The following is a 24055-nucleotide window of genomic DNA, read 5'->3' on the forward strand; positions in this document are numbered from 1 at the left end:
GCATAGACAGGCTTTGTTTCTGGCTACCTGGAGGAGCCGCCTGGGCCTGGATACTGCTAATAGATGACTGGCCACTGCCTCCTTGGCAACTGTATGCGATGCATGTGAAGAAAACCAGGGAGTCCTCCTGGACCTGGCTCTTTGTCTCCCTGAATTTAAAGTCTGCTCGTGGGCTTTGAACTTGTGATTATGAAGAAGTGTATTCTCTGGCTACATCAGCTGCATTGCCACAGGCCCCTCTGGCCTCCAGTTCGTCCTCACCTGAGCTCTTAGCCTGGCTAGCTCAGCCGGTTCCTCTGTGGTGGTAACTCTACCACGCTGTGCTGGTAGATAGACTTGGATATATCCCAGGATTTGGGGTAGTCTTGAAATGGAAAGGGAGCAAGATGGGTGTGGCTATATGACTGGTTATGGCTCCTGTTGGGGCACTCTCCCTGCTATCACTGTCCTGGCTCACAGGGACTTCATTCTGCCCTGACCAGGGGCAGGTCAGGTGTCTGGGCAGCCTTGCTGAAAATGGCCTTGACATGCAGCGGCAAGCTGTGGGTCCCTACTCCCATTGTGTGTGTACATTGGAAGAGACACCTGTCTTGTCAAGTGATACCTATAATTCCAGGCCAGATCGTTTCTAGAGAAGCAGTAGTGTGTGTGCTTAGGATAATTGTGAAGGTTCCCAGGCCCCAGAAAGTGGTGGTTTCACTCGGGAGCTAGTCAGCCTTATTTCTGGACAGCTGAGTGGCCCAAGCAGGCCCAGGCCGTGGCTGGGGGGGGGGGTCACAAAGATGTTAGCAGATTTCCAAGAGAATGTGAGTAATGCAGTGTGGGTCCTGGCTCCAGGGTGTGCCTGACCCCATGGCCCCACTAACCCAGTTATGGCAAGCCCTCGTCTCCTCACCCTTGGGAACCTAGTGGCATGAACATGCCCTCCATCCTTCCGTGAAAGGACCCAGTTAATAAACAACTGTTAAATCCTTAAAAGCCAAATGGGACATTCACCAAGGCTGTCTTGCTCTACCAGGGGCATCCAGGAGGCATGCGTGCTATTTACCGTCTGCAGCCCACAACTACTGAGGACCCCCACCCTGGGCAGGAGGCCTCAGGTTCTAGCCTCTGCTCTGGCCTGTGTGTTCTCCTAGATTCACAGGTCCTGGAAGTAAGGATGGTGCTGTGCCTATCCTTGGTTCGTGTGAGTCATGTCTCATGAGAGCAACTGCCCTCCCATGTGAAGGATGAGGTGATTGTGTCCAGTCAAATATTAATTTCCTGGGTCAAGAGTCTTGGCTTGAAAGAAAGCTCAAGCTCTCCGTGTGCAGTTACAGAGAGGGACAGCTAATTACAGGCAGCAGGGACAGTGCCCTTGGTGTGTACATAGACTACAGCGCATCTCACAGAGGTCCTGGCATCACTTAGCCCCAAGGCTCCTCGGAAGGAAATGTCATCCCTGCCTAGGAGGCTATTGCAGTTCCCCTCCCGTACTGGTCCTGATGGTCACCCATGGCCACCTTTCTGCATTTTGCAGTGGGCTTTTCCACAGCTGGAGCTCCAGGGCTGTGATACTGAGACACCCTCCACTGTGTTATACATCCAAAAATCCAGAGCAGCCAGGGTATGCTTGCTGAAGGATGAAGGAAAATGTGTCCACGTGGTGGTGGTGGTGGTGGTGGTGGTGGGGAGTAAAAGGGCGCAGAGTCCTGCCATGCTTCTGTTGTCGTGGTGTGGGGTCTACATGGTAGTGGATCGGAGGACAGAGGCATTAGTGGGTGGGTCTGACCCCAGCAGCTAAGTCTAACGCAAGCAAGCGTCAATCAAGTGCTGGGAGCCCCTCCTGCTCCTTCAGGAGGAGGCAGGGTGGGGAGCCGCAGATCCCCTTAGCTGCAGTCTGGTTCCGGAAAAGGCCCCTGTTGAGTTTGGAAAGCATGTTAACTGTATCACTAAGGGAATTTATAATTTAAGGAAATTATGAATAACACCCTTGGAAAATGAGACTGAAAAGTTAAAAAAGAAACATTTCATGAGATCCTTGAAAAAAACATTCAGCCTCATTAAAGATCAGATACATGCAGATGAAGGATCTTGGGGTTTGGAAATGTGATGTGGGTGTTTTTCTTTCTTTCTTTTTACAGCTTTATTGGCATAATTCACAAGCCTGCAGCCCACTCATTTAAAGATATAATTCATTGTTTTTGGTGCATTCCAAGATAATACTCTCGACTTTCGAGCATTTCCTTAAACCGTTTGGCTTTCAGCCCCTTCCCCAAACCCTCCCCTCCCTGCCCTGCACAGCCAGTGTTTGGCTTTCTGCCAGAGCATTGCCAGTTCAGCGTATTCTGTGTGAATGACTCACGGCGCTTGGCTCCTCTCTCTCAGCGCGATGTCTCTTGGAGAAGTCTAAATCGTCTTTCATCCATAGCATAGCACACGCCAATGCCTCATTCCTTTTTTTTTTTTTTTTTTTTTTTTTTTTTGGTTTTTCGAGACAGGGTTTCTCTGTGTAGCTTTGCGCCTTTCCTGGGACTCACTTGGTAGCCCAGGCTGGCCTCGAACTCACAGAGATCCGCCTGGCTCTGCCTCCCGAGTGCTGGGATTAAAGGCGTGCGCCACCACCGCCCGGCTCGCTTTTTTTGTGGCTGAATAGTATTCCACTGTTTGATTGACCTCTTTGGCGCCGGTCAGTAGTGGATGAGTAGCTTGCTGTTTGCTCTGGGCCATCTTCCGAGCTCTGCTAAGCAGCCTCCCTCTGTGCAGGTAGTTTATGTCCATCATATGCTGTTCATAGTGCTGTTTATGTGGATTCCTCCATCAGTGGTAATGGAATTGTGCATGACTTTTTTATTAAACATTTATTTATTTATTATGTATACATCATGTATGACTGCAGGCCAGAAGAGGGCATCAGATGGCCGTGAGCCACCACGTGGTTGCTGGGAATTGAACTCAGGACCTCTGGAAGAGCAGGCAGTGCTCTTAACCTCTGAGCCATCTCTCCAGCCCCCTGTGCATGACTTCTGTAAGTTCTTGGTATCTCTCAGATAGAATCCTTATCAAGTATACAAACGCAAGGCTTTCTTCCATTCTTGATTCTATTTCACTGTCCAAGGCGTGGCTTGCTTTTCTTTCCTTGTTACTGAATCTGTCTGTGGTCAGATAGAAGAATTCTTTGCCAAATCCAAGGCCATGAAAGTTTATTCTCATCTCTTCTAAGAGTTTGTGTTTTTAGCTCATACCTTTGGGTCTTCTTTGGTAAGTGGTGTGAGGCTGGGGGTTGGTATCGTCCCTGGCACATGGCTACCTTACTGTACTATCTGTTCAAGGAGGACTCCTTTGCCACTGACCAGTCTTGGTGCTCATGTCAAGAGTCAGCAAACCACAGACTAGTGGGTTTGATTCTCCCAGGTCTGCGGCTCCGATATGTACACCTCTCCTTGTCCCAACACTGTGGTGCCTGGGTGGTTCTTGCTTTGTGGTTAAGTGCTGAAACTCTGAAATCTAAGTCCTCCAGCTTTGCTCCCACACAGTGCTGTGAACAGATGGAAACCACTTAGAAGACCAGCGAAATTAACACATTCCTAAAATGATACTAACGACTCAAACTAAGTCAGTATGAAGTAGACATGTGTGACTGTCAACTATCAACTGAGAATCTAGAACCACTTGGGAGACCTGTCTCTGGGCATGCCTGTTGGGGATTGCCTTGATTACATTAATTAGTATGGGATGACCCATCTTAATTGTGGGTGGGACTATTCTCTGGGCAGGGGATCCTGGATTATATAACACGGAGAAGGCAGGCTGAGTGCTAGCAAGCATGAGTGCTCCTGACTTGGATATAATGCGCCCAGTTGCTTCCAGCTCCTTCCTGGTGCATCCGCTTTCCTGCTTGTGATGGACTGGAACCTAGAACTGTGAGCTCAAGTCTTTCCTCCCTGACGTTATTTTTGTCAGAGTATTTAATCAGAGCAACAGGAAAAGAGAACGAGACGACATACCCAAAGCAGAAAGGCAGATGTAGTAATTCGAAAATAGCCTGTCAATAAAAATCAGAGCACTTCACAGCTGGTTAAACCACCTAACCAAACTCTCAAAAGACAGGAGCACAGGGACTCCCCCCATCACACTATCCGAGACAGGGCTTCACTATGTAACCCCAGCTGGCCCACCCCAACTCATTTTTGAGATAAGTCAAGAATATCCCTGGCAGCAAAGATAGGCAAAGACATCGTGGGGGGGGGGGAGGGGGGAGAAAGAAAGAAAGAAAGAAAGAAAGAAAGAAAGAAAGAAAGAAAGAAAGAAAGAAAGGAAGAAAGAAAGGAAGAAAGAAAGAAAACTACAGACAGGAACATACAGATGTGAACATAGACACAGAAAATTTTAACAAAATGATAGCAGACCAGGTTAGGCATGGATGGTGCATGCCTTTAATTTTATCACTTGGGATGCAGAGGCAGGTAGGTCTCTGAGTTTCAGGGCAGCCTGATCTACATAGCAAGCTCCAAGCCAGCCAGGGCTGCAAAGAAAAACCCTCACTTAAAAAAAAAGAAAAAAAGATAACAAATCTAGCAACACATCGGAAAGTTTATATACCTATGACCAAGTGGGATTCACCCCAGAAGAGCAAAGTTGTCTTAACGTCTGAAAATTAACACATTGCATTATATCAGTAGAGTAAAAATATCTCGTGGACTTTGCAACAGATCCAGAAAATGCATTCAGCAAAATCCATACCCTCTGGAAAAAACTCTATCAACTTATTAAATGACATTTATGGAAAAGGGAGAGCTAATCCAGCTAAGGCTGGGCAGACCCCTTGAGGTCAGGAACAAGGCACCGATGTCCGCTCTCACTACTTCTATTCACCACTGTACTGGAAGAGCAGCCAGGCCAGTTAGGCAAGAAAAGAACATAAAAGACATCTACATTGGGAAGCAAGAAGTGAAACTATCTGTTTATAGATGCCGGGCCTTGAATTAGGAAAAGGAATCCACTAGCAAACAGCCAGAACTCATGAGTTCTGCAAGCTTGCAGGACACAAGGGCAACATTCAAGAGCGAGCATGTGTGCATACTGTCAACAAACAACCCACAAAAAAAAAAGTCACGAGAAAAAGCCTGCTTATAATAGCTTCAAAAATTCATAAAATATCAAGGGATAAAGTTAACAAAAGAAGTGTAAAGTGTATTTTAAAACCGTTAAACAGCACAAACATTAAACAACAGAAATCAAGGAAGTTCTGAGATGTCGTCAGTAGTCCTGCCCAGCTGCTTGCAGATCCACACAGCTCTCACCAGCATTCCAGCTGTGCAGAGCCTCATGGGACCCAGAGTAGCCAAATAGTCTTGGTTCTTGAAGGCTGTAAAAAATAAAAGCCTACTGTGTTTGTGACAGGTGTGGGTGGTTGTAGAGTCTGCAGTCATCAGGGCACACTCAGATCAGTTTCGTGCAAGGGAACATTAAATTTCAGCTCTGAGAGGTAAGGTCCCTCGGGGCCCCCCACCCACTGCTCTCCCTGCCTTGAGTTTGGTTGTTAAGACATTGCCTTGCTCAGCTTCTCCTGGATCCTTGCCTGGTGGTTTTGAGGACTCTGCAGGAACAACTTCTTGAGCCCCGGGGGGGATGATGCATCTCTTCCCACCTCTGCTGCGTCATCTTGAGTCCCCTGAGGTGAAGAGATAGAAGGAGTGTCCCAAGAGGATCAGAAAGAAACCTCTGTTTCCCCAACGAACAGTTGCTGCGCTCCTCTGGATCCACGGGAAACTCGGCCACATTTCTTACAGGCTCCCTCTTTCCTGAACACATATCCACACATATCCACGTACATGAATATCTCCTGTACACGTATTATCCGTACATAGCATATACTATACCATACCGTCAGGAGTTCTGTTGCTGCGAAGAGACACCATGGCCATGGCACCTCTTATAAAGGAAACATTTAATTGAGGTGACTTACAGTTTCAGAGGCGTAGTCCATTATCATCCAGGTGAGGAGCATGGAGGTGTGCAGGTAGTCACGGTGCTGGAGAGGTAGCTGAGAGTTCTATGTCTCGTAGGCAACAGGAAGTGGTCTGTGACACTGGGTGTAGCTTGAGCACAGGAGACCTCAAAGCCCACCCCCACAGTGACACCCTTTCTCCAACATGGCCACACCTCCTAATAGTGCCGTTCCCTTTGAGGACCACTTTCTTTCAAATCACGACACATGAATACATTCATGGACCCACCCATACATATACACATATACACATGCTATTCACATACACAGAACCACGTGTGTCACTCTGCGCACTGTTGTTTACATGGAACGCATGCATACGGAGCCATATGTATCTCTCTGCATGCTGTCATTCACACACAGCCATGTGTGTCTCTGTACACTGCTGCTTATGTACAATCCAGTGTATATGGGGATCCATGCCTGGGTCTGTGTCTCCTCACGGCCACAGGTGTCCACATGTGGGCTCACCTTCTTGTATGTCCCCTTGCCGGCCTTTTCTTGTGATCAGCTGCACCCTAGCCCTCCTGCCCATGTCCTCTGAACATTTCCCACACCTGAGAAGCTTGCGACATCTGTCTGCCATGCAAGAAAGGGGACATATTCAGATAGTCTCATTACCCCATCATCCCGATAGGTACTATAGATGCTTTAAATATGCTTCTTTCTAAAATATTATATTATGTTTTTAAAAAAACTGTGTGTGTGTGTGTGTGTGTGTGTGTGTGGTCATCCACTGTGTCCCCTGCCATGGTGTCCTGTCCCGTGTTCCCTGCCCCCCCCTTTCTTCTTTCAGTCATCCTGATCACCCTGGCTGCCTTCCTCAAGGAGGCTCAGTGGAGACCCCATTGGACACAGCCCTCTTGTGTGTGTCTAGACACCCCCAGCCTGTGGGTGGGGAGACCCCATTGGACACAGCTCTTGTGTGTTTCCAGACACCCCCAGCCTGTGGGTGGGGAGACCCCATTGGACACAGCTCTTGTGTGTTTCCAGACACCCCCAGCCTGTGGGTGGGGAGACCCCATTGGACACAGCCCTCTTGTGTGTTTCCAGACACCCCCAGCCTGTGGGTGGGACTGGGCACTGCTTGGCCTTTAATCAGGAACCAAGAGCTTGTCACTGGCATGTCACCACTAGTGGGGGAATCTGGATTGAGGACTGGGAGATTCTCCTTCCCGCCTGCAGTCTCCGGTGCTCTGCCAGGCAACCCCAGCACCTGGGTGATGATGATTGGGCGGTGGGGGGGGGGGGAGAAGATGGGTGTGACTTGGTCTCTTCCCTAGGAAGGAAAGGGTTACAGAACCAAGTGGAGACAGAAGAAGGGTTCTGTAGGCCAGTGGTTAAAAATTAGATAGGATGTTGCAATGTGCCCTCTTTTGCCTTGGATGTTGGGTTGCGTGCTTGGGGTGTGTGTGTGTGTGTGTGTGTGTGTGTGTGTGTGTGTGGTGGTGGTGGTGGTGAGGGGGCTGTGCAGGTTTCTCAGGTGACTGAGCACTACCAGGAAGGGGAAGAGCCTGGAGCCCTGATGTGGGGCCCTGGCCACCTGGTCTTTCACTGCCTAGCTGCCGCTACTTCTTTTCCTCCTCCTCCCCCTTCCCCTTCTCCCTCCTCCAGACAGGGTTTCTCTGTGTAGCCTTGGCTACCCTGGAACACACCCTATAGACCAGGCTGGCCTCAAACTCACAGAGATCCGCCTGCCTCTGCCTCCCCAGTGCTGGGATCAAAGGTGTGCGCCACCACTGCCTGGCTAGCCACCTCTTCTTACTCTCCAGGAAAGTTCCAGGTGACTCTAACAGCCAGCCAGCCAGGGACCAGAGAAAGTGCTGCCTGGCTGGTGTAGAGCCCTGGCTGTGAAACCCAGGGAGCTTATCCAGCTTGTCTGTGAGGCCTTCCCGAGCTGAGGAGCCTAGAAGGGGCATCACCAGAGCTTTCGTCCTTTATCCTCCCGTTTTAAACGTTGCCTTTAGTGCGGTGCCCTGCAGAGAGTTTACGGCTGCGCACAGATGATGGGGTTTGTTCCTGGCACAGAGGACAGTGGAGAAGCAGTGTTTGGATACTTTTTGGGTGAAATGTCTCCTGATGGAATGACAGACACCAGGATGACAGGTGTCCCGGCTCTGTCCCTCATAGGCTTAGGGACAGTTGCCAGGGTCTGGCTGGGTCAGTGAGTGGGACCAGGGTACTGTTTCCGTGCTGACTGGCCCTCTCAGGCCCCCATGTGGCCTCTGTATCCAAAGGAAGGAGCCCACAGAAGACCCGAATCTTACTGGAGTGGTTTAGATCACGCTGGCCTCAGCCGGTGGACATGGGAGAGAGCCAGCCACGTGGAATGTAAGCAGTGGGCTGTGGTGACTTCCTGGCTCCTCCGCCATTGTTCTTTCCTATTCAGCTTTGGGCTAGGCCGTGGCTAGCCCTGAGAGACCCATGGAGATGTACAGACTCCAGGGATACCGTGGGCTAGCCCTGAGAGACCCATGGAGATGTACAGACTCCAGGGATACCATGGTCTCAGGGTGGCCTCCACACAAGATGTGACACCTGGCAGGGATGGATGAGCTTCTGACCCCTGAGCTCCCAGCTGACTCCCAGAGCCACCCTGAGGCTCACAGCCTCTTCTTTCCTAACTGCTCACTCTGCTAAGAGCCAGTTCCTGCTCAAATGTGGGTGTCTTGGAGTTTTTAATGAAAATAAAAGACTGCATTATTCAGGAATCCAAACCAGACGGGCCAACAAGACAGAACAAACCCTGGCTTGGGGCAGGGGCGCGTCTTGCCGCTGCCGTGAGAGGGCGGAACCTTCTGGAAGGGACTGAGTGCCGGGAGGAATGGTACATGCAGAGCTAATGACTCCTTTCAGATGGGTGCTTGCCCCGTTGTCCCCATGGTGATGGGAGGAGGGCGTGGTCCCCGAGCCAAAGTGACCCTGGCCTGAAGAAGATTTGGTGTTTTCTGGGAGCGGAGCCACAGTGATGCCCTAGGGCACATGAGGAGGGCAGGAGATCCACAAACAGGAAGTAACAGGGCAGCAGGGGCGTTCTGGGCTCCTGAGGGTTTCAGGAAGGGGGTGGGCAGCTTGCCAGATTGAAACACAGCTAAAAGGGCGCCGCCTTTAGGTTCCCGATTTGGTAGCTCTCTAGTTCCCAAGATTCCTTGGGTCCCTGTCATTCCTGAGCTGGGACTGATGGCGCAGAGGGAGTGGCTTCTTGCATGACAAGAACTTGCTGTGGCACCGCCCAAGGACCTTGGCTGGCAAGGGTGAGGGACGGCTCGTGTCTTGGTACCTCGATTCTGAAGCTGAGATAAACTCACTCGCCCTCCCAGGTGCTTCTGGGTTCACTAGAGGTGATCGGTCCCCAGAGCTTTGCTACTGTCCACCTCGACCGAGTCTTGAGCCTTGCTGGCTGGCGAGGGCAGGAGGAGTCACAGGTGACTGTCGTCCCGGAGGACCTGTATTGACTGCCTGCCGTGGTAGGGGCAGCTTGCACCAGTCCTTGAGGCCATATTGGCCCTCCGACTCATGCTATGCTGGCTGCTCAGTCGACTCAGAAGTGAGCTGGGTAGAACACGGCTCTGTAGAGGTCAGCACACGTGTGTTGCCACAGGCTCCGTGGAATGGCTTGATTTCCAGGTCCACCCTGTGGGAGATCTGCCAACAGGAGCCTCAGCATGGCTTCCAGGAGGGTTATATTTGACAGACTACAAGGAACACACCAAACAAGTCGGGCACTGGTGCCTAGGGATAGGAGTGACAGGTTTCCTCACAAGGTGACGGGCAACAAACAGAGCAGGAGTGCCAGCCCAAGGTCAGACTCAGATGCAGGCCGAGAAGGCCTCAGGCATTTCCTCAAATCACAGGTTGCCTGCCAGTGGACACTGACTTCTAGGGAAGTTCTTCTCACAACTGCCCCAGAGAGGAAGGGAAGCTGCAGGCCCACGGTTGGGAATCTGGAGCATGGGGGAGGCCTGTTTCTGGGGCATTGCTGTTCCTGGGGCCCCGCTGTGTGTTGATCCTTGTGTTTCTGACCAATTCTTCCTGCTCTCTAGGAGCCCGAGTGGGGGCTCATGGGAGGTACTCTCAGTGGCTGCCTGGGGGACCCGTGTGATCGAGCCCAGTTTGTGATGAGTTCCTTGAGAAGGCAGGTGTTTGCTCCAGGGACACAGTCCCCCCACCCCAGCCCCCGCATTCAGCCTGCCCCTGCCAGGGAATGGACCTGAGTCAGATGGGAAGGACTCCAGCCTGGGCCTCTCTCCTCTTCAGGTTCTTAGCCCTCAGACAATGTCCTCTCTCTGCCTTTCCTTAGATGTAGAGATCTCTCTTTAGCATGGGTTCTCTCCCTGGCATTGTGGCTGTTATCATCTGGGCCACGTAGTCTCCATGCTTCTCCCAGATCCTGCATCCTGCATGCCGTCCAAAGGGTCTGAGGTCTCCCTTGGCCAGGCAATGGCAGGGAAATGGGTTGGTATTGCTCCTGGCTCCTCGGCTTCTGTTCTCTGTCCCCAAAGGGTGATATGGGGACACCCTGACCTGTGCTCTTGTGGGCACACAGAGTGATGCCAGATGGGACCCTTTACCCAGGGCTGGGCGGGACAGAGATGATGGCCTCCAGTAGGCTAGGACTTGGCTCTCCCTGAGTACACGTGTACACAGGTGTTTCTATGAGCGTGTGTGTGTGTGTGTGTGTGTGTGTGTGTGTGTGTGTGTGTGTGTGTGTGCAAGTACACCTATGTGGGAACGTGTGCCCATGAGTGTGTGTGTATATGCATGTGTAGTGTAAAGACTCCTGATGGAAGCCAAAGCTTAGAGCCTGAGCTATGAATCCGTCCATGGTCCTCACGAGTCAATGCTGAATCTGTGATGTTCCCGAAATGAGCAACCAGGTGGGGGAGGGCTAAGCATGAGTGAATGCTGGAGGAGGTGCGGGCACTCAAGGCCAGAGGGCCTCTTGCCCTCCTCCACAGGCCCCTTGAAACGGGACCCATTGTCATGGCATTGCCTCCATCCCTGGCTCGTGGCTTTCCCCGGGCATTTCATGCTGAGTCCCTGGGTGCAGGACCAGCCTTCCAGGCAAGTGGTCCCGGGAATAACCACCTGAATGAGGCAGGGGATGTTGAAGGTCTCTCCTCCCCCTCTTCCCTGCCATAGGGCTGAGTCCCCTCTCCCCATACATGCAGGGGAGGGGTTCTGGACTCTGCCCTGGGATTTTCCAGAGACATTTGGAGGCATGAAATCCCATTAGGGAGTTTTCAAGCAGACCGTTCACTAGGCATTTTTAGAACAGATGTAAGCATCGTGGGGATTAACTTGGAGACGTAGGACTCGGGGGCAGAGATGTGTGCATGTGACTGCGCCGCTCCTAGACAGGGACTTGGTCTCCCGGCTGTCTGCAGCTGCATTCTGATCCCAACAACACAGCCCTGCCCTTTAGACAGCTATTGATCGATGACGCCCCACATTTGGATGTGGGGACAGTTGGGGACATGCCCGTGGGGCTGTTTCATCACACTGCAGCACCGCCACGACACTCAGCCTGGGGGGAGGGTGGCACTGACTCTGGGGACAGCTTAGAGGAAACGGGGCCAGGAGGGGCAGCTGGCTGAGGCTCTAGAAGGGGCGTGGCCTGGTGGTCAAGCTCTGACATGTGATTACACGAGCGTGTCTGTGTGTGTTCACGCACAGGCTGCCAGGTGCTGTTTCTTCACTCTTAGCGTTCTGGGCTCTTGAGCCGGGCCCATGGCCTCTGTGTCTTTTATTTCTTCATTCTGCAGAATGGGTTCTCACAGGGCCCTCAGCATGTGCCTGGCTGGTGTGGGGACTCTGCTGGGGACTCACCTTTGTATTCAGTTCTCTAGGATTCCAGCTTCATGGAGTATGGATGGGAAGATTCTTTTGTCACTGGGGAAACTCAGGGAGGAAGCCAGGGACTATACAGTAGCAATTAGAAGCGGTGCTGGAGTCGGGTCCAGCCCTCATCATCGCTAGGAACCCCAGGCCAAGAGCAGGGGAGGGACGAATGTAGGTGAGACCCAGTGCTGAGTCCCCCCAGTGACAGAGCTCTGCCCCTCTGCTGGGCCCTTCTGAATGGAACTGAGGGTGGCCATCCTTGGCAGTGGCTGCTTCTCCAGAGTTCATCCCAGGGCGACCCTTGCCACCTTCCTGCCTGCTGGCCATCGGACACTTGTGTTCATTGAGATGTTTTGGCTTCTCATTCTCGGGTCTCTGCCGGAACCCAGCCCCTGCCCCTCCTCCTCTGTAGCTAACCTGTTTCTGCTGGCCCAGGTCCTTCCCCCTAATGAGGCCCCACTTCCCTGCGGGCTACCTCCTGCCTCCGTTCTCCTCCTGGTCCTGAGACTGCCCCCCACCCTCACTTAGGGCACAGACTCCAGGCACCATGCCTTCCTTTGGAATCATTCTCTCAGCATCCTGCCTGGACACCGAGGGCCTGGAGGAGGTCTGAGCAGCTGTCTCTGCGGTCACGGGATAGCTGGGATCCACACTGGCTTGGACTTGGTACAGAGCTGGGCAGGAGCAAAGTTCTTGGATAAATGTCGACCTTTCCTGGGTGGAGGTCCCAGGTGCTGCTCTGGTTGGAAGTGTTCCGATAGATATGGGGTACCTACAACATCCTAGAGAGGCCAAGCCGATCCCACCAGGCCCTGTGAGAAGTGGGATCAGGACCACTCACAGCACCAATGCTCCTTACACCAATGCATTTACCCATCTTGGGTGCGGCTGGGGGTACATTTTTCACCCACTTCAGTAGTGATGGGAGCGAGGCAGAGAGCTGTGCCCTGTGGGGTCCTGGAAGCAGGACCATGGAATGTGGGGACTTGCGGAGCATCCTGTCTCCTTGGCTTCATTTCTGTGAATGGTGGGTTTGATTAGATACCGAGTGTCTCAGAAATGCGAAAACCCAGCTGTAGCCTGGGCCTCTCTGTCCAAAGCCCTAGGATATGTGGGTCACGTGGATGGTTGCCCATAGCCTAACCTCCCAAATCTAGCTATCCAAGAGGTCTCAGTGTTGTAGGGGCTGGTGAGACATGCAGCCAGGTAGCCAAGAAAGCGTGAACTTTCCCCACCTAGGTCTTGCTGTTGCTTAGAGTTCACAGTCAGGCAGGTGGGCACTGAGGCAGGAGGATGTCCCTGGTGACCGTCCAGCCTCTCTGAAGTGACTGGTAGAAGCCTGCCTGACCTCATGGGGTCAGGACAGTGAAGGCTGGTAGGTATCCCGTGTGCTGCAACCCAGAGCAGGCTGCAGGATTGACAAGCCACCTACATACAGCTCCTGGTTTGTTCTAGATAGGGTGAAGTTTTATCTGAAGCTGTGTGAAGGAAAAGAACAGAAACGCTGTGGGAAGCATACGGCTGCAGGCTGACCAGGTGAGGCATACACCTGAGCAACAGCAATGCCCTGACTCTGTCACTCTTGGGACATAGCCTAAGGGGATACCTGATAACAGTGGGGTCCCGGTGCACATGAACTTGGCCCCCAGCTCTACATTAGCCCCTGGGCTCCACCTAGGATGTGGGCAGGACTCACTCTCCAGCCTCACTTTGCAGGATGTAGGGTGATTAGAGTGTTCTCACAAGCCCCTAAGCAATGCCATGCCCTCTACTCACAGCTGGACCCCATAAGACAGGAGGCAGGGGCCTGCTATTGACCGCACATCCCTTGGATAAATCCCACCCGTTCTCCTTTACCTTCATCTTGAGACTCAGCTACCGCTACAATCTGTTCATTTGAAGCAACTGCCAAGAGTTAGTTTTGAAACACTTGCAAGGACCTAGAGACACCAAGGACAACGGAGCAGGTCACTGCAGAGAGCGCACCACAGGCAGGTCCTATGAGAGAATTTAAGAATAAATTAGAGAAAGAGGTAATGTGTCCACCAAGGCCCCAGTGGGCTCTTGGGGTCCAAGGGACAGGCTGAATTGATGGCTTTAGGGTTGAGCAGGTAGGAGGACAACAGGTTAGGTTCACTGGGAATGGGGGGTGGGGAGAGAGGGGGTAGGGGGAGGAACAGACACCCACCCTGTCTCTGAAGCAACAGCTGAAGCCCAAGAATTGAAACAGCAGCAAGCTGAGCATTTTTTAAACTCCCATTTCATCAGAGCTTGGTGGCCAGCAGCCAGGACTTCCGGGTGCTCTCCAATGGAGGCAACAGGAGCTGGGGCGCGGCCTCCATGTCCCCAAGGACCCTGGCCAGGCCCCCCACGCCCACACACACTCTCAGCAGAGTCTCAGCAGCTCTCAGTGGCACAGGCTGGAGTCCCACTGGGTGTCCCTTGCCGGCCCCTCTGCTCCGTGGCTGCTCCTGGCGGTGCAGAAAGGAAGGGGTTAAATGGAATCTGGAGGTACCGGCTGGTGGGTCACCTTGATTCTCAGGCTGGGTTCCTTCCCTTCTGCCAGAGGGAAGTGGCAGAGGCGGAGGAGGGAGTCTGGGAAACGTGAATGGGGGAGGGTGGGGACCTGGCAGGCCCCACCTCCAGGACCACAGGAGCCGCCCCAGCTCAGAGGCTTGCACTGCCCCGATGGCTCCCGACCCCAGCAGACGCCTCTGGCTGCTGCTCCTGCTGCCGCTGCTGCTCTTCTGCTGCCTGGAGCCTGCCAGGGCTGACGGGAATTCCCTGAATCCCCTGAACCCCTTGAATCCTCTGGTGTGGCTGTGGCCCACCAAGACCGATGATCCGGTCTCCGAGCCCCAGATCAGTTCACCTGTGCAGCTCACAGAGAGCCCGGCCACGCACGTGGTCCCCCAGGATGGCCTCACAGAACAGCAGACGATTCCTCCCGACCCCAAGCTGCCCCTGGAGGATCAGCAAGCTGGCCAGAGTGGGACCCCTACAACCCAGGTCATCCCCACTCCCCCGACGACGACGACGATGGCCTCTGCGGCAAGCCCAGACACGAAGGAGGAGAATGTTGCCGGCGTTGGAGCCAAGATTCTGAATGTGGCTCAGGGCATTCGGAGCTTCGTCCAGCTGTGGGATGAGGACATGGCTGCTGAGAACTCTGCTGGGATGGAAGCCTCAGCTTCCCCCTTCACAACATCCCTCCTCACCCCTACTGAGCTCTCCAGCCGCCCCCGGGAGGGCGAGACCACTCTCTGGCTAAGCAGTGGCGTTCCAAGTTCTCCAGATGTTCAGACAACTGAGGCTGGCGCACTGGCTGTGCCCACCCAGCCACCTCCCTCCCTGAGCAGCCTCCAGGCACCACTGAGAGGACCCTCAGTGCCACCAGCACCCCCAGGTAGAGCTTTTCTCTCTTTTACACCAATCAGGGCTCCTCCCTGGGGGGGCCAGAAGCCCCCCAGGCAGCCCCAGCATCTGGAGGGGAAAGGACTCTTGCCTATGGCAGCCAGGCCCAGCCCGCAGCACCAACACTCTGACATCCACAGGCACATACCTCTTCCGCTTCCCCTGGTGACGGGTCCCCTGGTGACGGCTTCTCTGAGTGTGCACGGTTTACTCTCTGTCCCTTCCTCTGACCCCTCAGCCCAGCTCTCTCAAGCGGCAGCTTTACCTGGGTTCCCTGGTGCTTGGGTTTCCCACGTGGCTACCTCTTCAGGGCCTGCGCTTTCCAATGACTCTACACTGCTGGGAACTGGCTCCCTGACCTCTGCCAGCCGATGCCTGCCCCTGCCGCCCACTCTGACCATCTGCAGCCACCTAGGCATTGGACACTTCTGGCTGCCTAACCATCTGCACCACAGGAGCAGTGAGGAGGTGGAGGCCACTGCCCGGGCTTGGGGGCACCTCCTCCAGACAAACTGCCATCCCTTCCTTGCCTGGTTCTTCTGTCTGCTGCTGGCTCCCTCGTGTGGCCCAGGCCCACCACCTGCCCTGCCACCTTGCCGTCAGTTCTGTGAGGTCCTGGAGGATGGATGCTGGAACGTCCTAGATGGGGGCAGGCTGCCCGTCCCCTGTGCCTCGCTCCCTTCTCAGGAGGATGGGTACTGTGTGTTCATTGGGCCGGATGCAGGTAACCAAGCGGCCTCCCTCCACCCTCCCCTCTCCTTTTCGCTTTGTCAGGAGAGCTCAGCCAGGGCTGATGAAAGTCTTGGCACAGGCTCCCCGCCCCTGCCTCACTCACGGGGCCTGGGTAGCGGCATTGGAGAGGTGATGGGGTACGGTGTGCTGTGAAGGGGAGGAGGCTGGGGTCTGGGCGTGGCCATGACCGCAGGTTCTATGTCCGCAGGAGGTGTGTATGGGTGAAATTATTAAGGCCACTCCACGTCATTAAAAGGAAGGTTTATTTAGTGGGTAACTTACAAATGAAAGGATAGGTAGGTCGCGGGGTCTGGGGAAGGTGTTTCGTAGTCCAGTGGTGTTCTTTGGAGCTCTGTTCGGTCAACCTCCACCGTCTAGGCTCCAGGAACAGAGAGCACACTCGTCCATCCATGTGACAGGTCATCACCTGCCGCAGGTGCTCCCTGAGTCACAGGGAGACTTAGTCCACACAGAGTTAGCCAGGGGCTGCCTCAGTGACAGGCTGGAAATTGAGAAACCAAGCAGTAACGGGACACAAACGAGAGAGCTTTGATTCCTACCAAATTCCAGCTGCTCCGTCCTTGTCCCTAGCCTCTGAGCCACATTGTCTGAAGTTCTCCCTGTGGCCCCAGCCAGCCTAGCCAAAGGGCTGAAAGGTGCCAGCCACACAGGGAGGGTCGGTCATAAGCTCCAGCCTCCTGTATAACCTATAGGCTTCTGCCCAGCCAAGCTCTGGCGTACATAGCCTTTGATGGCTACAGGATAGCCACGTGAACAGAAGAGGGAGTCATTCTTCAGATTATCCCAGGATCAAGGCAGGGCAGGGGCAGTCGGACCAGGCTCTAAGTGGCTTCCTTTTGTGTCTAGTCAGGGACCCGGCCCTTTGGATAGTGCTACCAAGCTGTGCTCCTGACCTCTCAGCTCCTGTTTGTGTTGGGAGGCCTTGGCCAGCCTGTAGGACGTGACATCTGTCCTCTGCGTGAGGGGAAGTGGCCTTGACCTTTAGTCAATGGGCTCTGGAGCTGGGAGGCTCTGCTGGACTCAAAGGGGTGTCTGCTGTAGTAATTTCAGGTATGCAGTAATGCAGCCATGAGGGTTCCCTGGGATTCTGTAGGGAATCATCCTGTTGGATGCCCGAAGGACGGACTTGGGTGGTTCCTGGCAAGTTGCTGGTTCCTGGCAAGTTGCTGGCCCAGCCTGCACAGACCCTATGCAGGCCTAGGGTATAGAAAGAAAAGGGTTACAAGTAGGGCAGGGTCAAGCACTAGATAGATAGTACTTAGTCCCAGGAAAGGGCTGGAATGGAGGAACAGATGGGCGGAGGACCACCCAGAGGATGAGCAGGTCTCTGACTGAGAAGATGCATACAGAGGGTAAGGGACAGACTACGGGCAGAGGAGCTGGATGTGTGAGCCTGCTCCAGGAAGGGCCTGGGCTGTGCAGAAGCCAAGGGGATGCTCATGGCTTCATTAGGGACCACAGCTGGACCTGATAGGGTGGGGCTACCCCAGGGCTATTGGCTCAGATTTTACCCAGCTGGTGTCACAGGGAGTCAGTCCCACACACATTCCATCCTTGAAATAGCTGAATGTGGGGTGGCTTGGGGCTGCCTCCCGGTGGAGGCCCGCACCTGGCCACAGCTGGCGGAGCCCATCTTGCATGGATAGCTCCACGGGAATGTGTCCTGACAGGAAAACAGACTACCACATCTTCTGTTAGGGCCATGCAAGATGATGGGGAGTCACGTGGGCTGCTATCCAGGGTGAGGAGGGCCCGGCCGTGTGTCTGCTTCAGGGGCAGCCAGAGGCTACAAAGGCATAGGTCCTGTTAGGTGCTGGAAGGAAGGCCAATCCTCCTCTGAGTGAGGGCTCAGCCACATGGGGTGCAGGGCCAGAGCTGGGGCATGTGGCCCTTACAGTGGAGCTTCACGGGACACTAAGGTCTTTATCTGTACCTGCCTGGTCCTGAACATCTGGACACATTGGGCTCCATCCCAGCAAGGTCCTGGGGACTGGTCCATCGGCACTCATGGTCCACATCTCTGCAGGCCACATCTGGGGTAGCAAACCACACTGAGGCCCCTTTCCAGGCGAGGTTGGTGGGGCAGGCTTCCATGGAAACGGGGGTAGGAGCACGAGAGTCCTTTACCTTCTCCAGTCTCTCTGCCTCTCTTTCCCAGGCTCCTCCACTCCAGGGTGAACTCCACTCCTGCTGGGCCTCTGTGGCAGACTGGTCACTCCTACCTCAGTGTAGAGTAGGGCGGGTGGAGGTCCTGGTGGGACCAGAAAGAAAGATGAGGAGGCAGGCTCGACCCCTCCCCCACGGTGTTTTCCTAACCCCTTAGTGGTTTAGACTGGGAGGTGCTGGGTTCGACGCTTCGCCCCATGACCCTCTAGGGGTAGGGACAGTCCTTGACTGCGAGGTGTGGGGATTGGGAATGAGTGCCTACAAGGGAGCGCGTATGTCCTCCTCAGGGTCTGACCAGAACCCTGGTGGGTGCTTCCCCCTATAATGTGGGCTCACCCCGTTCCCCTCAGGGGGTGTCGTCTGACTCGAATCCTGCAGTCACCTAAGCCTTGCACACCTGGCCTCGTCCTCCTAATTCAGCACCCCTGCACACCTGGACTCACACACCCAACTTCCGTTAGCTCGAGATTCTGTTTAACTTTGATCCGAAGAGACAAGACACTTTTATGGAAAAGTACCTGAATGCCTATGTACACCTGGAGCAACAGCCCTGGCCTTACACATCCGCACACCTCGCCTTGCACACCCAGCCCTGCCCTGCACCCTGAGGCCCCTGTGCTCACGTGTCTGGCCAAGCTTGTCGCTCCTCGCCCATGTCTTTTCTTCTGACCCCTGAGGGAGACCATGAGGCGAGTGACTGGTGCCAGGGTGTCAGGGGAAATGTCACAGCATTCAGTGAGTTGTGATAGCTAGGAGGTAGAGAGTCACCCCATGGGAGCTCCGTGACATGGCTAGATCTGCTGCTGGTCAGCGTACAGCTGGGCCCCTGGGAAGGGTCGTCTTATATAGGCTTGTCCTTTGGGTATGTCGGGGGAGAGAATGAGGGATGGGCAGGGGTACAGCACCCGGGGGATTCTCGTCTCTGCTCCCATGAGTACTGACCTCCTCCAGCTGCCCATGAGTAGAACTAGTATTGGGCCTGCTGCCGCTTTCAGCAATCGGAGTGGGGCCTGGGGATGACACGGAGCTTGAGTCAAGGGGCTACACGAAGTCGGGCACTTGGCCTCGCTCGCACAGGCCTGGCCTACCCTGGGAATGAGAACAGAAGCAGGTACGATTCCCCAGGGAGCCTGAAAGCTCTTGGGAGAAAGCAAGGTCCAGGGAGTCCAGATCCTGCAACTGCAACAGGCTTGCAGACGTACTAGGTGTAACTAAGAGTCACACACAGTGTGACCGAACCTCTGAACCCCGTGGACCCTGCTGGACTGGTTGTGGAGCATTTGAATAGCAGTGGGAGTATTCCGGGGGGCGGGGGTTCTGCTGTGTTTATCGCTCTGGCAGTCCACAAATGCCATAGATACTCCTTCCATCGAGGACCCCGTGAGCTCCCAGCTATTCTCACCCTGGCTTTTATCTGACTCCTTAATCAAATGTGAGACTTCGAAATGCTGCTGTTCTTTAGGACGCTTCAGTTAACTCGAGTTTCTGTTTAACTTTGATCCAAGGAGACAAGACCCCTAAATGGAAAAATACCTGAATGCTTATCTCTCACTCCCAGCAACCTGCAGACAAATATTGTGTGCAGGATCCTAGCCGAGGTGTCCACAGACATCCCTTCCTCCCAGACACACCAGATCCACTGCGCAGCCAACTGGCTGGGGCGTCCAGGCTTAGGGCCCCCGATGAGCTGTAACCATAGAAGTGTAGGAGCTTGGAGAGAGTCTGCGGGAACGGGATGAACATCAAGGGTTTAAAGTATGGAGTGTAACAGTTTCATATACAGACATGCCGTGAAACAGTGACCACCGAGTTATTTGGCATATCCATCACTTGTCAGGGCTACATTGAAATCTACTCCCTGAGCAGGTGTGTGTGTGTGTGTGTGTGTGTGTGTGTGTGTGTTACTGGGGATTGAACCTAGGGCCTCACACCAGCTCTCAAAGCCCTCTCTAAGTCTTTGCACATAGTACAGATTGTCATCTGTAGTCACCCACTGCCCACTAGGTCTGCAGAACTTGCCCAACTACCAGACCAGAGCTCTTTCTCTGCCTTGGGTTAATGCCTCCCCATTTCTCTGCCTCCGCCAGCCAGAACGCCACCCGTGTGTGCCACATCCTTAGCGTCTACCTGTGAGTGAGGTCACATGGTGTTCATTCTGCACTCAGATTGTTCCATTGAGCACGGTGTCCACCAGGTTTCTCTACGTTGGAACAGGACAGGAGTTCCTTCATGTTCGGTGTTGTGTGTGAGCACAGTACCTTCTCTTCCTCATGTCCAGGGACACCACAAGGGTTCTGTGTCATGGTCGCTATGAGTATGAGCGCTGCCGTAGATCATAGTGGTTCGTGTGTGTGTGTGTGTGTGTGTGTGTGTGTGTGTGTGTGTGTGTGTGTGTCTGAGTCACCATGTCTCCCCCGGTGGCTGACCTAGATTCCACTCCCGCCAGCAGCGTAAAGGGTTCCTCCTTTTTCTACACCACCTGTTACTTTTTGCTAACAGATGTGGGGTGGCGACCTGTTGTGGATTTCGTTTGTGTCTCTGGTGACCTGTGATCTGGAGCAAGTGTGTGCTGTAGACCACTTGGGTCTTCTTGGAGAAATGTCTGCTCAGGTTTTTTGTTTTTGTTTTTTTTTTTTTTTTTTTTTTTTGCCCATTTTAAAATCCATTTGCTTGCCTTGTTATTGAGCTGTGTGAATTCTGCATCCGCTCTGGAGATTTACCCTTCCTTTCTTCCTGTGCTGTTTGGCTGGCGGATTTCCTCCCATACTGTGGGTCATCTCTTCCTCTTGCATGAAGGATGCTGGCACTTTATTGGTCGTCCTGTCAGGATTGAGGTGTCAGCGTCCTTGTCTACAAGGCTTATCTATGGTGGTAGCTTTTTGTCACTGTGGCACTGCGGCGTGTTACCTGTTAACACCTTAGGGGAGAAGAGAGTCATCCTGGCTCATGGGCCATTTGTGTCTGGCTCCATTGCTTCTGTCCTGTGGTGAGGTATAACCAAGGGCATGGCAGAGCAGAACTGCTCACCGCACCGTATCTAGTGAAAGCCAGAGACCAGGGACCAAGTGGCCTTCAGAGACAGACCCTCCGCAAACCTTCTTCCATCCAGGCTCTACCTCTAACAGCCCAATTCTGGATTAACCAACCAAAGACATGACACCCTTCATGACACCTCCCAGTAGCAATACCATGTGGGGACCATGCATGTAACACAGGAGCCTTTGGGGGACATTTTTCATCCAAACCAGAACATTTGCTTCCCTATGGGGACAGCTGAGGTGGGGTCCAGCACAGAGGGCCTGGTCCCAGGGCAGCCGCTCAGGCAGGTGGGGACAGGATGTGTTGTGATTCTGTCCTTGACTAGCTTTGGGAGAAGATACTTGAGGAAGAATGAGAGTGTGCCCCCTGCACTGCTCACCTCGGGGGCCAGCAGAGTCCCCAAGTGAGCCCAAAGACTGGCTCCTTGATATCATCCTTCCCATTGGCGGGTGACCCATCTATCCTTCTGCATTAGGAAAACCACCGCTTCCGCATGTTTTTATAGTGATAAAATAGACTCAACATAAAGCATACGGCTTGACCACTGCTCCATATACAGTGCTGTTGCCAGTACTCAGCTACCTCCAGAGCTCCCATATCCCCAAGCTGGATCTCCAGCTCTGTTAAACACTACAAACTCCCCAACCCCTGTTATCCATGTATCAGCCTTTGGGGAGAATGCACGTTCAGGTCCTTGGCTCGGTTTTGAATCGGTTTCCTCTGTTGTCAAGTCTGAAATGCGCTCCTGCATTCTGAGTATTAAGCATTCTGCTAGTTAACCGCTCATGTTGTTGTGACTAAACACCTTACAGAAGCCGCGCCGGGGAGAAGGGTCTCGTTAGGCTCATGGTTTGAGGATGCCTGGGAGGCGAGGCAAGGCAGAAGGACGGAGAGGCAGCAGGAGTTGCAGCCAGGAAGCAGAGAGCTCAGGTTGCCTTTTCCTTTTTACCCAGTTTGGAGGTTGCAGGCTGCTGTGTGGGAGCCGCAGCATGTGGAGGCTATACAGCCGGGATGCTGTCGACAATGGCAAGCCTGATGGTAGAGGAAGCACAGGATTTGGGATTGGGAATAGCTTTCAATTCATTTGTGCGCACGCGCACGCTCGCACACACATGTATCCACTTATATATTCACAATGTGAGGACCTGCCAACATTAAAGCCTATAGCTTGGGCGGAAACAATCCTTTGGTCATATGTGTGATTTCTGGATGCTGCATTCTGTCTCGTTGGTCTGTAGGTTTGTCTGTCTTTTTTCTCGAGGCAGGGTCTAGTGTGGCTTAGGAGATCCTGCTTGGGCCTCTCGAGTGCTGGTTACAGGATATTACAGATAGGCAACACCACATTGGGTCCACATATCTGTCCTTATGCCAGAGACACAGTCTTGGTGACTGTAGCTTTGGAGGAAGTTTTAAAACCAGATGTTATGAGTCCACCCACTTGCCTCTTTGTCACGAGTGTGTTGGCTTCCTTGAGATTCAGCATGAATTTCAGGATGGGTTTGCCATGTTTTGCAGAAACTGCCATTGGGAAGACTGAGGCTATAGCTCTGTGGTAGAGCATTTCCCCGACGTGGGCAATGTCCTGGGTTCAATCCCCAATGCTGCCAAAAACCAAACCAAACCAAACTGCCTTGGGAGTTTGATAAGGATTGCTTAGAATCTGTAGGTCAGCTCAGATGGCTTTTGTACTGGCTGTAGTTTGAGTGTGTCTCTCCAAAATCTGATGCTGCTGAGGGGACTGTAGGATCTGGTCTCCCGAATGAGCTTAACACTCCTTTGAAGGTAGAGGGTGTGTGTGTGTGTGTGTGTGTGTGTGTGTGTGTGTGTGTGTGTGTGTGTGTGTACTACCCTCTGCTCTTTCCCTTCTTCTGTGCAAGGACAGCCTTTTGTCCCCTCCTGAGGACACAGTGAGGTGGTACCATCTTGGAAACAGAGACCGGGTCTCAGAACCCCTTGGCCTTGGACTCAGCCTCCTGTCCTGTGAGAAATTCGTTACTGTTGGGTGTAAGTTGCTCAGTCTTGGTTTGCTTTAACAGCACCATGGCATGGCATTTCACTGATCTGCCTTTAATTTCTTTCGGCGGTCTTTTGTGGTTTTCACTGTACAAGACTTTGCCCTTCTTGGCTAAGTGAGGTCCTAAGCATTTGATTCTTTTCAGTGCTGCTGTATGTGGAATTGCATTGAACTTTCCTTTCCGGACAGCTTGTTGCTGTGGATGAACACAGTGATTTCTCTGTCAGCGGACGTGTCCTGCTGGTTCATTTGTTTGTTCTGTTATCAAACTTGGAGGTCACAGTCTGTGCCCCAATTCAGGTCTGGCCACCCATTGTCAATAAGCCAATTAAAAGAGCCAAAATTAAAGTGGAAAGCCTAAAAAGGAGATTTATTCAGTGGCCACATTGGGAAGAGGGAGGAGGAGATCCAGCAGACCTCATAAGTCTGTCTTCGGGTCCTGATGTGAGGTCAAAGTTTAAACAGAGGGCCAAGGATGTGCACATCTAAGCAGCCCCGGTCAAGATGTGGTCCTGCCAATCACTGGCCCTGCCAATCATTGGATCACTGGCCCTGCCAATCACTGGTCCATCATCCTCTGGGCTTCAATCTCATCCTATAAGGTATTCTGATAAGATGTTAGGATCTTGTAAAATCACTTTCTAGGAGATAAGATGCTCCTCTGGCGGGTGCCTTTTCCTTCTCCCAGCATGGGATTCTTGGGGAAAAATTCCCATTTCTTTGGGGTCCATTGTTTCAACAGTCTGACAGATTGAAACAGAATTGAGAGACACAGGGGTCTCTTTAGAGTAGCTTCATTTCTGCCCAGACTGCTTATAGACAATATTCAAGGTCATACT

General features: G+C 53.2%; 1 protein-coding gene across 5 annotated transcripts in view; it reads left to right on the plus strand.

The window, feature by feature from the left end:
- Col18a1 (collagen type XVIII alpha 1 chain) overlaps positions 1 to 24055 on the plus strand; it is a 112311-nt gene that overhangs the window by 36573 nt on the left and 51683 nt on the right. The window contains exon 1 of one of the 5 annotated variants that reach the window (XM_037200098.1): positions 14214 to 15968. The exons of 1 other annotated variant lie outside the window; for it this stretch is intronic. In XM_037200098.1, the coding sequence (XP_037055993.1) occupies positions 14519 to 15968 (1450 nt within the window). In that variant the 5' untranslated portion in view covers positions 14214 to 14518. Of the gene's footprint in view, positions 1 to 14213; positions 15969 to 24055 lie in introns of those variants that run through there. 3 more of the 5 variants (XM_037200097.1, XM_028874303.1, XM_037200099.1) reach the window with 3 other exon arrangements.

Source organism: Peromyscus leucopus, chromosome 16_21 (assembly GCF_004664715.2).
Source record: "Peromyscus leucopus breed LL Stock chromosome 16_21, UCI_PerLeu_2.1, whole genome shotgun sequence".
Lineage (NCBI taxonomy): Eukaryota > Metazoa > Chordata > Mammalia > Rodentia > Cricetidae > Peromyscus > Peromyscus leucopus.